The sequence below is a fragment of the Agrilus planipennis genome, unplaced genomic scaffold (genome assembly GCF_000699045.2).
Source record: "Agrilus planipennis isolate EAB-ADULT unplaced genomic scaffold, Apla_2.0 scaffold13, whole genome shotgun sequence".
NCBI classification, from domain to species: Eukaryota; Metazoa; Arthropoda; class Insecta; order Coleoptera; family Buprestidae; genus Agrilus; species Agrilus planipennis.
In genome coordinates this window covers 1427261-1444977 of record NW_020439040.1, presented here as the reverse complement: position 1 = coordinate 1444977, position 17717 = coordinate 1427261, and the positions used below count along the sequence as shown (strand labels likewise).

The following is a 17717-nucleotide window of genomic DNA, read 5'->3' as shown; positions in this document are numbered from 1 at the left end:
AAGGACGACATTGTTTGAATTACGTACTCTTGTTTTTTCGCGTTAACAATATCGGCCGATAGTTTCATTAAATCGACAATTAGTTGTGGCGTCGTCTAGACGGGTAATGATCATGAAGGGTGGGTTATGATGGGGAAATTGACACATTGAGGAATTTTTTACCTGTTTTGCTAAATTAACAGTCTCTTCGGCGAGGAAAATGGGAACAATCTATTGACTGCGCTGTTTTTTTAGACTCCAACGGCAGTCACGAAAGTTGAATTTCAGATTTAATTAAACTTTCCGCTTTGAATTGTCCGCTTTTCGTTGTGAACCGAAAAACTTTCTTCAAATGGTTGTTGAGAATTGGATTCAATTAAATTGAACTTGTTTTAAATACTTGAAAATTGTTAATTAAAAACAATTCGTGAATAATGGTATTTTATTTTATTATTGACTGAGTCTTATGCTTATTGATACATACATTAACAGTACATTTACAGACATAATAATACATCTAATAGAGATTTATTATTTATTATAACACTTTTATCACATTTAACTTACAATTAGAGGACATTCAGTAAAGTCATTTCTTGGGTATTGTTCGTTGAAAAGGGCGCTCGTCGTTTCCTAGAAGTCGCTGAAAACCCACTCGAATTTGTTCTGCTTTCTGTAGAAAAAATAGATAAAAAATTATTTACATGAATAGAATGCAGAAATCTGATTTCTACTTATGGGTACAATCTACATGTAAACAAGTATAACCTGCTGTATATTGTTGTGGTAATAAATTTGAATTGAATTGCATTGAATGTATGGTAGGTATGTACAATAAAAACCGTATATAGTGACATCAACGACGCACCGAGTGTAATGGTGAAATGAAGAGTTTCCCTTCTATGACATCGCTTATAGCGACGTATTGTCTGTATTTTAGTTTTTGGAAAAATGTAGCGGCTATAACGTCCAAGTAACAGTTCTGATTGTTTTTTAGCAAATAATAATTTACTGTTTTGATTGTAATTAATTTATCCTTTACAAAAGATGAGATAAACAATAATTTACATGTAGGTATGTACAATCAAAACCATTTACAGCGGCATCGCTTAAAACGACGCACCGAGTATAACGTATGAGTTTCCGTTCTATGACATTAAATGCAGCGGCTATAACGTCCAATGAACAGTTTCGATTGTAATTAATTTATCCTTTACAAAAATGCGATAAAGCAGTGCTATTGTAGTTGTATTGACTATTTCGTGGATGTTTGCGAGCTTTGTGTTAGTAATGAACTTAATTACGAGTATGAAATAGATAAAAGATCAAGTTAGGACCTTATTGAATAGATATTTACCGGCATTACCAGTAGTGTCGTCTCTGTGACATCTGGTGCAGAGAACTGATCGTAGAGCTTTGCGAAAGTTCTGTCCGCTAATGCAGTAGAGTGCAAAATTGATTCCGTAATTCGTGTAGGACAGGATTAGACTAAATTGCATCAGTACCTTGAAGTGATTATTCTCCTCCAGGACTTTGTTCTGGAAACCAAAAACAAGGGAATTAGCGTTCGTTGTTCGCAGCAGGTTATTGTAGCAAAAGTGCTCGAAACATATTAAAAAGAAAAAACGTATTTCTTTTTTTTTTTTTAATTAGTTTCGTAATGATATAGCAGTATTAACATCTAACAAGGAGGACCTAGAGATAGCTTTAAATAAAATTGAAGCGGTACTGACAGATCAGTACTGTATGAAAATAAATAAAAGTAAAACTAAAATACTGGTATACAAGGGAAGAAAAAGTAGGGAAAGAGCGAATATAAAGATAGGAGACGAAAAATTAGATGTGGCTGAATTTAGATACCTAGGAAGTCAGATAAGTCAGGATGGAAGGAGTAGTAGCGATATAAAGCAGAGGATAGCGCAGGGTCGTGTCGCCTTTAATAAAAAGAAGTCACTTCTATTCTCGAGAACGGTTAATTTAGAAATTCGAAAAAGATTGTTAAAGGTGTATGTTTGGAGCACGGCGTTGTACGGGTGCGAAACATGGACAGTGGGAGCGGCGGAAAAGAAAAGGTTAGAAGCGTTCGAAATGTGGTGTTATAGGCGGATGATGAGGATAACGTGGGTAGAAATGAAGAGGTATTAGAAAGAATAGGAGAACAGAGGACTCTATGGAAGTCAATAAAAAATAGGCGAGATATGTTGGTAGGACACCTTCTCAGGCATGAAGGTCTAGTAAAAGACATATTAGAGGTAGAAACAGGAGTTAGGAGGGGTAGAGGTAGACCTAGATTAGATTACTGTTCGCAAATAGTTAAGGATGTGGGCTGTTCTAGTTTTAGGGAAATGCGAAGTTTAGCTCAGGATAGAAAAGAGACACGCATCCCCACGTGTCCAACCAGTCTTAGGACTTACGACCTTATGATGATGATGATAGTTTCGTAAATAAGTCTATTTTAGAGGTATTGTTGTATGTATAACAAAACTTTGAAGATGAGTCTGTTATTGAATAGTTTTTTCTGGTTTTAATTCCTTTTATAAATCGCAATCGTAAAATCATTTTGTGCGACGTTTATTTCTGAATGATTTTAAATAAATTGGGTACATTAAGTTTCAAAAGTTCATTTGGTTTCCTATTTTTAGAATAAAAATTGCCGGGAAAATACTTGCAAATTCGTAGATTTTCGCATTTGTTCTGAAAGTTTTAAAATAATTCATGTGTCGTTGCAAAAGGGATTCCTTTTTATTGTTCCCGGAGCTCTCTAAACGAGAAATCACATTTTATCTATTCTTTTCTTTTTGCCCATTGCGTACTTCTCCTATTCTACTTTACACTTTATATGTTCTTTCTTGAAAGTAAAGTTTTTGATGCCCGGCTGGCTATAAACTTCATTAGATTTACTTTTGGAAATTTCAACCCTGTTTCACAAGAGCCGGAATTAGTTACTATAAGTTGTATGCAAAGCAAGGGTCTCGTTCATATTTATGAGGGGAATTTCGGCTGGATTTGGGAAAAGGGAAATCCCTCGAAGCCGCATTCGATATTTTCGTTTTTGAAAAATGTTCTCGATTACACATGACTGATGAAACGGTAATAGAAATGTATATCGATAAATTTCCTCTTTGACAGTGGCTGTATGTTTATTTTATCACAAGATAAGATATTATGTTGGATGCAAATTAGTGTCTTTGATCTGTACATTTTTTTTTCCTTTTATTTAAATGATTTATCGGGAAAAGCTGATGGTATTTCCTCGGCAAGTTTGGTTGAAATTGAAACTTTGAAGGTCTATTATTTTTGTTATGTTGATCATCATCGTAGGGTCATCAGTTAAGTTATACAAAACATCTAATTCAAACTAATATTATAAATGCGATTGTTTGTTACGATGTCACGCCTTAATTACTCAACCTATCGTCATGAAATTTTGTACACACATTGTCAAGGGTACAGAAAAGGACATAGGGTAACTTTTTATTCATAAAAAAATACTGATTCTAAACTATAGAAAAATTAGTTTTATGTGGTGGTCAATGACCTTTGACAAGTATTTAAGACGTCAAAAGGTCAGGGGGGGAGCGTTTCTTCTATTTTTGAGAAAAGAAAAAGACATTTATTGACTACATTTAATCAGTTAGGCAACTTACCTCCCGATTGAATCATTACAAATGATGATACTGAAAAAATTTAATACGAATGAATAACCGCAAATACATTGTATCTTGACGAGCCACCACTGAAGTTGGATACAAATGTACATATTTCCATTACTCAAAGATATTAATAAACTTCCTCTAGACGAAGTTTACTTTCAAGTTCCTACAAATGATAATTAGATCTGTGAAATGCTATTTGGTTTATAATAAATTAACCCGCATCTGTCTTCATCTGTTTCTGACGGATCCACCAGATCTATCCGAAAAATAATTGTTTAAGGGAGTTTCATTGAATTGAATGTGCTCGTTATCAGTAAATCNCTGAAGTTGGATACAAATGTACATATTTCCATTACTCAAAGATATTAATAAACTTCCTCTAGACGAAGTTTACTTTCAAGTTCCTACAAATGATAATTAGATCTGTGAAATGCTATTTGGTTTATAATAAATTAACCCGCATCTGTCTTCATCTGTTTCTATCCGAAAAATAATTGTTTAAGGGAGTTTCATTGAATTGAATGTGCTCGTTATCAGTAAATCTTTAAAATAGTTAATTTATATTAATGAATACTGATAAGACCCTTATTGCTCCAGTATCTTTATTCTAAGAAAATTAACCTTTTTATTATGATTTCGAAATTTCGGCGTATTACGATCATTTTCATTATCTTCTTTCAGTCGCGCATTGCTGCTTCTAATCATAAGCAATTTATTCAACGACAGTTTATTCTTTGATTGCCTCGTAATTGTATGGAATGGGATTCGTAAAACTCTTCGAAAAGTAAAAGTTGTCGTTTTCATCGACGCGATTGATTGGTTTCGTACTCTTCTGTTGGCTAGGTTTTTGTTTCTTTATTGAGATCCGTCAAATAGGTGGAGCCTAAAAAACATGGCGTAGACGAGAGGGTGCTTTTATCAACTGTTTATTCGATTTCGCAAGAAGAGAAAACTGCGGATTTCATATTATCAATAAATTTTTGATTTATTTAACGCTTTTTATGATTTTAATAAATAATTTCACAATCCGCGTGCAAGTTGTGCCTCCTCAAGTCATAAGTTTCACCGTCAGGTGGTGTAGGCCTATAATGCCTAATTTGACGGGTCCCAATGGAGTTGAAAATTTATTTTTAGTACGATCATTATCATTCTCCCTCTCTGTCAGTAAAAGATAGGCTGGTTCCCGAAAATATTCCAAGGTGTACAAAAAAGAAAGATCGGCAGTACATACGTACCATTTTCTGACACATGTGTTGTGCTTTTCGATATTTTATTTGTTTTCATATTCGTTTTAACGGTCGCCTTGGAGTATAAAAAGGACCACTGTACCGTTTTGTATCTCTAAACTTTACGATTTGATATTATGTTGTAGAGTTTTTAAAATCCTCCAATATTTATGACGCATGTAAGGCAGTAAATCGTATGCGTATGAGATACAAACGGTTGATTATAGACACGTTTTCCGGGCCAATTTTCGACTCGAATATATCAAAACTATCTGTTGGTACATAATACAGATCATGCAAGACGTCGGGATGCTGCAACATGCTCCTTTGAATAAACAAATAGCCGATTTGTTTGTAACGCGGTACAGATGATATTTAGTAAAAACTAACACATTTAACGATTCAAGTTTGCGGAAAGGTCAGAGAGAAGGCGAAACTGATGAAGCAGATTTTCTTTTAATTTCCTCGTTTAGTATTAACTTTATGAAAAATGCTTGCTTAGGAAAATCTATTTGAAGAAAGAATGGGAGTGGAGTGATTAAGAACGGCGTGAAATTGAGAATTAGTTACAATTAGGAATTTATAGAAATTGAAGTTATTTTGTTAATATTTTCTCTATACACTTCATATTGATCATTTATACGTACCTGTTTTCGGTTATTTGACAAAGGTCCTAGATTCCGAGAGATTCCTTCCATTGCGTGTGCATATTTCGAGCTTTGAGGGGGTTGAAAAATGTTTAATATTGAATACAACGTTTTTCTCCATTGTCCAATAAATCAAACTTAAAAAAGCAACGAATGCAACGAAAGCATTTGCCAATTTATTTTGTTTACAATCGCGACGAGTTGTAGAATTCGAACTATGTAACGTAAAATAGCCGAAAAAAAAATAAGGCTTCAACAAAGGAAATGTGTTACGTGAAGTATTTTGCGAAGAATTTTCTGAACAACAAACAGAACGAAATCTTATACGCTTGCTCGCTTCTGAAATATGACAACAATGTATACGTAATGCATTGTGCAAATTCGTTATTGCGAAACAAACTATTTTTCTATGTAACATAGAAGATTACTGATTTCGAATTGTGAAGAAATTTGTATTTATTAAAAAAAAGCTCTAAAACAATACCCTCATGGCACACGAATAAGAAAAAAATCAGGTCATCTCTTTATTTCATTCATTAGTAGTTCAAATTTCAAACGTTTGAGATTATCGGTTGTGAAAAAAAGGCAGACTTTTGAGTGTTATAAGGGTTTGGAATTTTAAATTAACAAAAGAAAATCAGATCTCTTTTTGTTAAAAGCGATTCGACCCTGTGCTTTTCCATTTTTTTTATGTCTCTATCATTTTAGAAGAGGAGGTATTAGAAAGAATAGGACAACAGAGATCGATAGGACACCTTCTCAGGATAGTTAGAGACATATTATAATCAGAAATAGAAATAAAGCAGACGTAGGGCAGACGTAGTTCTAGATTAGATTACTGTTCACAAATAGTTAAGGATATGATATGTTCTAGTTAATGAAACGGGAGTGAAGGTGCGTGTCCAACCACTGTTGTGGTGATGATAGATGATAATTCCTAATAGATATCGAAAATCGTTTTCAATCTTAAGTTAGCTCTGCCCTTACTTTTATTCCCCTTGCATACCAATATTTTTTATTTATCTTTTTGACTTTTCTGCCAATACAAATTCCATTTTATTTAAATGAAATTATAATTTAATTCGAAGCTCCCTTTTCAATTTATATTCGCGCCATTCGCAAGGAATTTTCACGCTAGAAATAATCGAACCGATAAGGCGATTACCGAAATATTATTTCCTTCATGCGAAATGCTCTTTAATCGTAGATGCAATATGACCTACATTAGGTCAGATGTGTATATCACGTTGTCAGCTATTTCGTCGTATTCACGTGTTCGAGTGTCATATAGGGAAGGAAATAGAAATTTAAGAAATGTGCGGCTTTCGTATTTTCCTTCGAATTATTTGCTTTTAACCATTTACCCGAGTGTATGCAGTAGGGAACGCCATAAAAGAGGGAAGTTGAATAAAACGACCCCGTGATAATAAAAAAACATGAAGGTAGATTATATCTGTGGTGTTTTGTTATACATATACGACACGTACGTACTTTTGTAAATGTAGTATATGTAGAATAATAATTCTACATTGAGAAGATTAAAGCAACTTTTCCTGTTGTAGCAGATATACGAGCATGTCATTGAAAATGTTGAAATTGAAGAAAGATGAAAAAAAAAAACATCCCGCCAGTGCTTTTGCTATTTCTTTAATTAAAAACATTTGAGTGAAATTGTTTCGCTTTTGTTCTTGGTCGTTCCCTCTAACGAACTTTTAAGCGGTTGGATCATGAAATATTTTTATAACATTAACGAAAAAGACTTGCTTTTTAATGTTTTATTGCTTTTCATTGAAACTCTACATGTGTTTCCACATCTTAGGTCTTTAACAAAAGTACCTACTTAAATATAATACTTGTAATAATTTTTCCCCTTTCCCGGTTACCTTATTATTTATCTCTCCATCAAAGGGATTAGGGTCAATCGATTGGCCTTGAATTCGGTTTTTTTGGTGTAGTATTTACTTCTCTTCTTCTGTTATTCACTATTGTGTGAACAAATTGGAGATTATCTATATGAAATTGTTCAAAATTAATTGGGCCATTGTAATTGCGAATCCTTTTTGACGATTTGCTCTGCTTTGCTTATTTAACGGAAGTAATCCAAACCAAGCGGGAAATCGAAAAAAGCTCTGTTTTGATAAAAAAAAAACGGTCCATTTTTCTCTTGTTGCTCGCAACAATAAATGCTTTCTGGTGACAGAAAATATCGAATTTTTCACAAACTATAAAACCGTAAATCTTTCTGTAAATTTTAGGTAAACTTCCAGAAACCTATAGTTATACATAGATATAATAAATTAATTTTTGTCTTATGTAGGGATTTAAATCTTGTTTTATGTGCCAAACTATCGGAAAATATTGCACTTAATTAGGTGTGGCACAGTCAGGATTAAGTGAAACTAACTTACCAATTTCCTTATTTATTTATAAACACTTCACTTAAGTTTCACTCCTTGTGGCTTCTACAGAAGTTACAATTGAACTTGAAGTGTTTATAAAGCGAAGTAAATGTGGAAATTGATTGAGTGAGATTTATTTCTGATTTATAAATGAATTTCCATCAAGAGAAAGTTAGAATCAATTAAGTATGTTAGATTGAATTACGAATGCTACAATTACCACCATCGGATATCTCCAAAGAAAGATAAACCCGTAACAAACTAGTATCCATTATGTCTTTTCTGAAATATTTTTTTTTCGCAAAGTAGAAAGCTCGGGAAATATTAAAAAGCCGCGGAACACAAGTAGAATATCTCCCTATTTCAACATTCAACGTACATACGCATACATATAAATAGAATATATTATGGTGAAGTTGTTTAATTAGTGAAATTCCTGCTTTTCGTATACATTCTCGTTTAATTAATTGACAAGGATGCTAAACGCTATATAAAGCTACTTATTCTCAGACAAACAACAATCGGATGCTACCAATTTTATATAAATATGTGTATAGGTACATCTACATTCTACGTTTGTACATATGTGTATGTGTGGGAATACCCATGTGTGTATGTAGCAACTGGTGGCGTTCATTCCGCACATTCTGATTGTCGTTGTGCAGTAATGTAGGGAGCGCCAGCTAATTACTCCCTTATTTCAGTTCCCGAAATTAACTCGTTCACTCGCTCAGGGTCTATTAATAAAAGGTGCATTACTTTCATTCTTTTTCTACAGGAATTACGTTCGAATTAACGTACCTAATCCTCCTCTTTTTGATTCTTCTAATCTTTTACCGTTTATTATATACGTAACGCTGCTAAGGGATTAATATATACGAGAGGTCGTGGAAGTTATAATTCCTTCGTTTTCTCATTTTTTGTGATAAAAATCTCGAAGTTAAGAGGCTTTTTTCTTTTTGAAATAAAGTGTAACGTTCCAGAAGATAAAAAGAACAAATCGATAAATTTGAATACGAAATGCCCATAATGATTTCGTTCTTTATCCGAATGTTTTATGTTAATGTCGATTTTTCATTATATAAAGCCATATTAATCTTCATACATTATGCAATTATTAAGTTGGGAAGTGGTGAGTTAGGTAACTTGAAAAATAAAATTTATTTTCGTAACTTGTAAGATTCCACGGTTGGATAATTACGAAACATAATAGGTAACTAATTAGTGAAATAAAATAAAATAAAATAAAAGAAAAATCTTTTTTTTTTTGTTTAAAAAAGTTTGATAAAAATTGTTTCGCCAAAAACAATTGCAGAGTTTTTATTAAACTTGTTTAAAAATAAAACTCCTATATTTTATTTCATTGACATTTAATTTTATTTAGAATCGATCGATTAATAATCGATCACTTCAATGTCAGTAGCACTCCATCAAAGGAATCCCTAATCAATAATGATCATTATTTTCTTGTTAAAGGACCGCGCTAGGTCTAGGTCCTTAGGCGAAATGACCCTCTGTCAAACTCCACCAGAATCCAACGTTTCAGCCCTAGTACGAACTATTCGTCCACAAATTTTATTTTATTGGTCATAAAAACTAATCCCAGACTGCAAAGAATGCTTTGATTGGACGATCCTTTTGTGGCACGTTTTGTGTATGTATTTATGTGAGGTGGCCAAGGATTTTTCTTTCCAAATGCGCCCTTTCATTTTTATGTACTTATATAATGGCGAAGTTAGCGTTCGAATTTTATTTTTTTTAAGACGCGATGGTTCGGTTGAAATTTTTGCTTGATCAAATGTTCGCACAGATTTTCCGTACTTTCTCAATCGAACTGTCGGTGGAAAAGCCAATTTACCACCGATGCGTTATCTAATTCTAGAAGTGGTGAAAAACTCTATGAATTTCTGAAAAATAAACCACATCGATAACAAGTCTCGTTATTCGTCTCGGAATTTTAGACGATCCCTTTTTGTCGACTTTTTTACTTTAGAACGAAACCTCCAACCTACGACGTGTTTCATTATTATTCAAAAAGGTAAGAGGCAACTACATTAAAAATAAACTGTAATTATAGAAGAAATAACCTCCTTAAGTATCTATTGAAGTATTAAAATGTGTCTGAAGGGATGTTTGGTCCTTACAATTGGTCTGGCAGCTTACAAAAAGAATTGAAGTAGATTTCTATGTATCATAAGTAAAAATGAAGACTTAGACTATAAGTAAAACTGCGATCGCCGTACGGCGCTGTACGGATGCGAAACATGGACAGTGGGCGCGGCAGAAAATAACAGGTTAGAAGCGTTCGAATGATGAGGATAGTGTGGATAGAGACGGTTAGAAATGAAGAGGCATTAGAATGAATAGGATAACAGAGGACTCTATGGAAGTCAATAACAAATAGGCGAGTTAGGTTGGTAGGACACCTTCTCAGGCATGAAGGTCTATTCAGAGACATATTAGAGGCAGAAACGGAAGTTAGGAGGGGTAGAGGTAGACGTACATTACTGTTCGCAAACAGTTAAGGGTATGGTCTAACTGTAGGGAAATGCGAAGATTAGCTCAGGATAGGAAAGAGTGGAGGTGCGTGTCCAACCAGTCTTAGGACCGATGACGATCTTTAGTTGCGAACTTGGAAGCGTCTGGTAGAAATTACCACCGACCGGAAGTATCCGGCAGTGTTTAACAAAATTTTGAGAAACATTATATAAAACTCTGCAGTTAGCAGTTATGCATACATTCAAAGTACATTCTTTAGTAAAATTTTTGAGTTGTGTTGATCCAAACAGACAAAGGTCACCTATGTTCGATAGAGGTTCACATCATTGGTGACTACTACAGTGTAACATTCGTATTTTTTTTTTTTTACATATTTGTTCGTTCACGAGTTACCGTTGAGATAAATCGTTCAAGTATAGATGTATTTTTTAATATCGCTATTGTTTACATGTACATACGTTATACATACACATGTTGCAGATGTAACACTTTCACACTCTATTTCGTTACGAAATTTTTTTTTAATCTCTCATCATCATCTTAACAGTAAACACAGTAATAAGAGTGGGTTTAGTGGTTTTCACTACTAGGGACCGCTGTTTATTCAGAGTCCGCTGAGTATATTTGCTGGATGATAATTAGGCTTACGCTGTAAGATTAATAGCGTCAATTAATTAGTTAATAGAAGATAGACCTGCGGCTTTTTTTGCAGCGTTTGTGACCAGGAACTTGCAAATCCTAAACAGATGTGACACTAGTTCTTGGAAAACAATTTAACTCACAATACAAAGATTAAAAATAGATCTAGATTATGTCTGTAAGAATCGTAAAAAAAATATTTTCAATAAGTATTGGGAAATATTTATCTAATATTATTAACATTTAGTAATAATTAACATCTGGTAAAATTGAATCAATAACTTGTTAATTGACATCAGTTAGTATTTTTACTGTAGCTGATACTAAATCAATACCTCTCAAATCTGAAAGGCACGAGTCTCGTCGGAGAAGTTGTTTTCTTTTCATTTAAGTTATAATTGTGTACAGTGATTTCAAAATTAAAATTTCAAAATTGATTAATAAGTAGAGAGATACCGATGTTGTAAAGCGCCACCCTAATAACGAACCCGTAAATCAGTTATTTTCTTTTCATTATCGCCCTCTAACTGAATACTCCCAATTCGAGATTCAAACTTTAAATTGGCCAAGAAAATTCTTTTGGCGTACTATCAAAATTAGAGTCGCGCTTATCGAATAAAGTGATTTGTTGAAGCAAACGTAGATAGGTATACAAAAATTTTCCGACCAGAAACTTTCATATCTTATCTCTAAACTTTTCCAATGTGATGCGGTCTAGTTTTCAATTTATGTAGTGAAACTTTTCATCGAATATCTACTGTAAAATAGAAGGATGGAAAAGAATCTTAAACCGACACATCTTTGTTCCAACTGTTTCCCATTTTGACTTTAGTGATAATAATAGTAATGCAGAAAGCGTTAGAAAAGTTCATTTGTAGATCTATTAAAAAAATTGACAATGTTGAATGGGGAAAGACGTTAAATACAGGTACTTAAAAATGTAGGGATGAGATACAGATATATAGTTGGGATGCTTGATAAATTAAGAAATGTTTCATGAGTAAAAAAGAGAAAACCAAATAATAGTAAGACGTGCAGCGGTTAGAGGTTGCTTAGGTACGCAAAAGACCAGGGTCGGCTGGTTGGAATGATATTTTTAACCAAGCGTCTTTAATCTCCTAAATTCCTGAGAATGTTGAACATTCTTCAAAAGTCCGATGCCGACAACATGCTCAAAATCTGCTCGTCTTCATCTCTTTCTATTACACATGAATTGGTGTAATGTTACTCGTTTTTCTTTATTAGTGTCCGCTGCAATTCGCATCTGACATCTCTTTTCTATGTTTACGATATTCCCTACAGCAACCGCTCCAGTCTAGTTAGTAAGTTGAAAGAACAAAGTAAATGCTACAGTTTTATTGCGGACTATGCCAATTGTAAACGTCCTTAGTATAGAATAGAAATACATATAATATATTTTGTATAATAAGTAACAGGCTGTTTCATTAGAACTTGAACTGCAAGCAACGTAATACAATAAATAGTAGTACGAAAAATTAACAGTATAGCAAGGAGCAGTTAGAGATAACCTTAAACAAAAATCTTTTTTCTCTCGCCATATACTTTGCTAAAAATATCAAACGAGAAAAAAATCAAAACATCAAAAGCGTCTCTTAAAGCACGAACATGAATTTTTGATGATGTATTATACTTTTTGTTCCATGTAGAGCGCTGCTCTAATAATGAATGTAGCAAACCTATTTACCCATTTAAATATTTAACCAGAATGGGTGTTTGCATTATAAATAATGTTTCAGGAAACCGTGGAAACTGTCTATTTTATTGTTCCCGCATGTTCCGTTTAAAACACTGATATTTGCTCAATTTAAAAAAACCCTTATTGGTTTGTTCAATATTTGCGTTAGGAAATTTTCATATTCAAAGTTTCTCCCTAAAGGATATTTGTAAAAGTTAATAAAACTTCCTGCGGAATATAGATTTTCTACGTAATAACCTATTTTATTTGTATCAAAAAATTATTGTCTTTACGATTTCTTTAAATTAGGTCTTGTTGGTACTCCTCAGTCTGGTCTTATATATGTAGTTCATCAGTCTTTTTCAAATTGTCTATTCATCATCATAATGTCATCAGTCCTAAAACTGGTTGGACACGTACCTCCACTCTTTCCTATCTTGAGTTAAACTTCGTATTTCCCTTAAACTAGAACAACCCACATCCTTAACTATTTGCGAACAGTAATCTAATCTAGGTCTACCTCTACCCCTCCTAACTCCTGTTTCTGCTTCTAATATGTCTCTGACTAGACCTTCATGCCTAAGAAGGTGTCCTACCAACCTATCTCGCCTATTTTTTATTGACTTCCACAGAGTCCTCTGTTCTCCTATTCTTTCTAATACCTCTTCATTTCTAACCTTTTCTACCCACGATATCCTCATCATCCGCCTATAACACCACATTTCGAACGCTTCTAACCTTTTCTTTTCCGCCGCTCCCACTGTCCATGTTTCGCACCCGTACAACGCCGTGCTCCAAACATACACCTTTAACAACCTTTTTCGAATTTCTAAATTAACCGTTCGCGAGCATAGAAGTGACTTCTTTTTATTAAAGGCTACACGACCCTGCGCTATCCTCTGCTTTATATCCTACTACTCCTTCCATCCTCACTTATCTGACTTCCTAGGTAGCTAAAATCAGCCACTTCTTCTAATTTTTCGTCTCCTATCTTTATATTCGCTCTTTCCCTACTTTTTCTTCCCTTGCATATCAGTATTTTAGTTTTACTTTTATTTATTTTCATACAGTACTGATCTGTTTATTACAACAGTAAAAATCCGGTGATTTTTTTTTGAAATTGTTTGTCCTGACGATATCGAAAGAAAGTTTATAATCGTCAAGAGGCGTCGAAAGTGATAGAAACTTAAACCTAACATCTAACTCATGTATAAATTAAATCTGAACAATCATTTCAGTTGTGTCTAGATAATATTTAATTTGGTATACAGCGTGCAGTGTAATGGAGTTTAATCTCGCAAATTTTATAGTTGAATTATCGCTGGATCGTGACAGTGACAACGAATCACTTGAAGTTGAAAACGTTGGGAGAATACAGTGTAACGATATGTTTTTGAAGTTTAATGTTTGCGGAGGATTTATTTAATCGAGCAGACGGTTTTGTTGTTTATTTTCACCTCTTACTTCTTCGAAGTAACCACGGGAGCTTTTAGTTTGTAATTCATGTCGACATTACTAGTCTAGTAGATTATAACTCTAGTGGGATGCTATTGAAGGTTTTCCTGCAGATTTCCAAATTAATGTCCTAAGAACGAGAACTTATAACCAGTTATTACAAAATTCTGCAGGTATTTCAGTTAACCTCGTTTGGGATTCTTTCTAAGGATTTTCTATTAAAAAGGTGAACGGTAACTCCGTCTGTATGTCACAGTTTATTATTATAATACTAGGAAACGAAAAATTAGTGGCCAGTTTTAGGTATCTAGGAAGTCAGATAAGTTAAGTATAAAGCAGTGAATAGCGCAGGGTCGAGTCAATAAAAAGAAGCCACTTCTATGCTCGCGAATGATTAATTTAGAAACTCGAAAAAAGATATTAAAGGTGAATGTTTGGAGCACGGCGCTGTACGGGTGCGAAACATGAACAGTGGGCGCGGCGGAAAAGAAAAGGTTAGAAGCGCTCGAAATCTTGTTTTATAGGCGAATGATGAGGATACCATGGATAGAGAAGGTTAGAAATGAAGAGGTATTAGAAAGAGTAAGAGAACAGAGGACTCTACGGAAGTCAATAAGAAATAGGCGAGATATGTTGGTAGGACAGTTTCTCAAGCATGGCCTAGTCAGAGATATATTAGACACAGAAACGGAAGTTAGGAGGGGTAGAGGTAGACCTAGATTAGATTACTGTTCGCAAATAGTTAAGGATGTGGGCTGTTCTAGTTTTAGGGAAATGGGAAGATTTGCTTAGGAGGTGCGTATCCAACCAGTCTTAGGACTGACGACTTTATGATGATGATGATTTTGACTTATGTTATGGGCTTTAAAAGTAGTAGAACGATTTTTAAAAACATTTTGGTTTTAATAAAGTACAAAACTAATGCAGAGTTCTTAGGTTTCGTTAGCATAGTAGCTTCTTCAAGTGGAAGAATGATTACACTTAGAACTAAATACAATAAATTGTAATCAAATACCTAATTTAAAATAATTAATTAAAAAGGCTTTAAAAACCTCATAGTTAACCTAACCTAACCGAACGTATCTGGTGTTACGATACTGAACTAGTATGCCGGTACTTGTTGTCTTCCTTATTTGACGCTTAGCTTATAACCTGGGCTTTAATAGTTAATTACGTGAGTCTTTAGAAGTCCTTCACTTCCGGTGAATAATTTTTATTGAATCGAACTAGAGATTATCGTCTTTTGTGTCCTACCGGTTGATTTGTTAACGACAACGTTTTTCTCCTATATCAAAAGAAACGAAAATGAATAGGACCTTTTATTGTCAGATTTCCCAAGCAATCTCATTGACCTACTTTAGGTCACGGTAAATCCGACAAATTTAATTTCTTCCTAGATTCCAACGATGACAGTTTGGAATTTTTGGCATTATTGAATTTGACGAAGTCAATTTTTATTTTGATTTAAAAGCTTTCCATTAGAAACAATTGATTGTAAAGGAAGGCTTGATTGAAGAATCAATTATTCGGATGTCTGAACGGGATCGGTAATATAGATTTATGATGTTTGAAATGGATGAATTGAGGTATCCTTTCTTTGTTGCCGAATACATTAATAAGAAATTAATCAAGATACATAATACAGTAAATTTATCAATACAAAATGGAACTTGGTTGAACATCACTCAGTTTTTGAATGAAAGAATTGACACTTACACTGAAAATAAAATTCGAAATGAAAATGATAAATTGCTTTATAGGAGAGATAGGCGATAAACGTCTTAAAATATTGTGTCTTGAAAAGGATAAATAGAAATACAGTTTCAAGTATAGTATATAACTGTGATAAATCTAGAGAATATTTTAAATAAATTTGAGTCCATCGTTGATAGACACAATGAGTAAATAAATTAATGAAAATGCAGCATGTCTACCATCATGAGAGCGGCCGATTAAGCGATATCCAAAACGTTATGTTCATTATTATTAGTACATCACAACATCGAACAGTCCGGAGACCGATTTGATACACATCTTCATCCCATTTTATCCCACATCCCAAGTTATAATGTAATATATGTCTCCTTCTGCCTCTTCGTCTATCCTGAATTATACGACTTCATGGATATTGAAAATCGACAGCTTCGTCTAGTTTTTTGCATTAGCTTTAACCCTACTGTCGCGAACCCCTGCGACCTTATACATCATCTGCCACTGACTGTTAGGTATTTGTTATTTTAATTCGAAAACCAATGTAGCAAAGATAGTCGTTTCACAAATTATACCGTGCGATAATTATACCAAGCACTTTCAGAATCTGTATTGGATTGTTAAAACAAACTCTTTGATGTGTGGGTAGTACTTGTATGTGGCTGTAGAGGTGTTTCAAACCGGATGTTGTACAGATGAGATCGTTGGATGCAGGGTAAATGAAGTAGCTCGCTTTGAAAAAATTTTTTCTAAGTTTATAACACAACGTTGTTATTTAAGGATTGTAAATTTTTCTTTATTAATGATTATGCATCCAAGTGAAAAAAATCTGTTGAATTTACCTTACGGTTTACATAATTTTTAAAGGTAAACACATTTCCGGTACAAATGTGCATAATTTGAATTTTGACTTATGACTAATTAAGCTGCCATCGTCTAAATATTTTTTTTCATATGTTACTAAATGGTCCAAGAATCCTTGAGTGTAAATGTCGAAGTTTCCTTCACATTTCAAAAAAAAAAGAAGTCCTAGTAGTACGCATAATGGTCTCCGGAATTGTTGAGATTTATAAAAAGGAAACAAAAAAACCCGTTGAAATTTGTATTTATTTTTGTACGCATAATAAAGCAGTTCCGTTTGTCTGCCAGTTTGGGTTTCTAATGGAGTAGAAAAAGAAATGTACACTCGCAGCAAAAACCATGGAAACCATAAACGTAATTTTCGGTTCGTACGAAAATTTCTTTTCAAGTGGAATTTAGTTTGGATTAGGTTAGGTTAAAGGATTAATCGCATTCGTGTTTTAAACTAGCGGTAGAAGCGGTTTCCGGTGATTGAATTTAATATGTTAAAATCAATAACTATTCTATTGAAAATTTTCTAGACCATGGAAAATCCTAATTGAAACCACTATGTACGGGAAAGAAAAAACAAGTTAGAAGATACTTCACATTTTATTATAGTACTAGCGACCCGCCCCAGCTTCGCACGGGTGCACTGCTGATAGTAAATATATTTTTGTTTTGTTTAGATTATTATCGAGGAGGGGAAATCTTAAAAAGATACCCCCTGAACATACTAAATATACTACAGAATGTTTTTATACACAACATTCACAGTTTTTTTGTCATTAGACAATATAAACCTGCCTCCCGGCCGGTACCGCCGCAACCGCTATGTCCCTGCATTTTAAATCTGTAATATCTTCGAAAATATTCATTTAAATTACATGTTGTAAAGGGCCATATTGATCTATATTAAATGCACAATGTATTTAAGGTACTTAATTGGATAAGAATTAATGCTGTATTGC

General features: G+C 33.7%; 1 protein-coding gene across 2 annotated transcripts in view; it reads right to left on the bottom strand.

Moving 5' to 3' along the window:
- Positions 1–490: 490 nt before the first annotated feature.
- Positions 491–17717, bottom strand: part of LOC108744228 (somatostatin receptor type 4-like) — a 30003-nt gene continuing 12776 nt past the window's right edge. Inside the window, exons 3-4 of one of the 2 annotated variants that reach the window (XM_018479884.1) lie at positions 1346–1517; positions 491–652 (exon numbers count right to left, since the gene is read on the bottom strand). In XM_018479884.1, coding sequence (XP_018335386.1) covers positions 549–652; positions 1346–1517 — 276 coding nt within the window. In that variant the 3' untranslated portion in view covers positions 491–548. Of the gene's footprint in view, positions 653–1336; positions 1518–17717 lie in introns of both variants that reach the window. The other variant, XM_018479883.1, reaches the window with a different exon arrangement.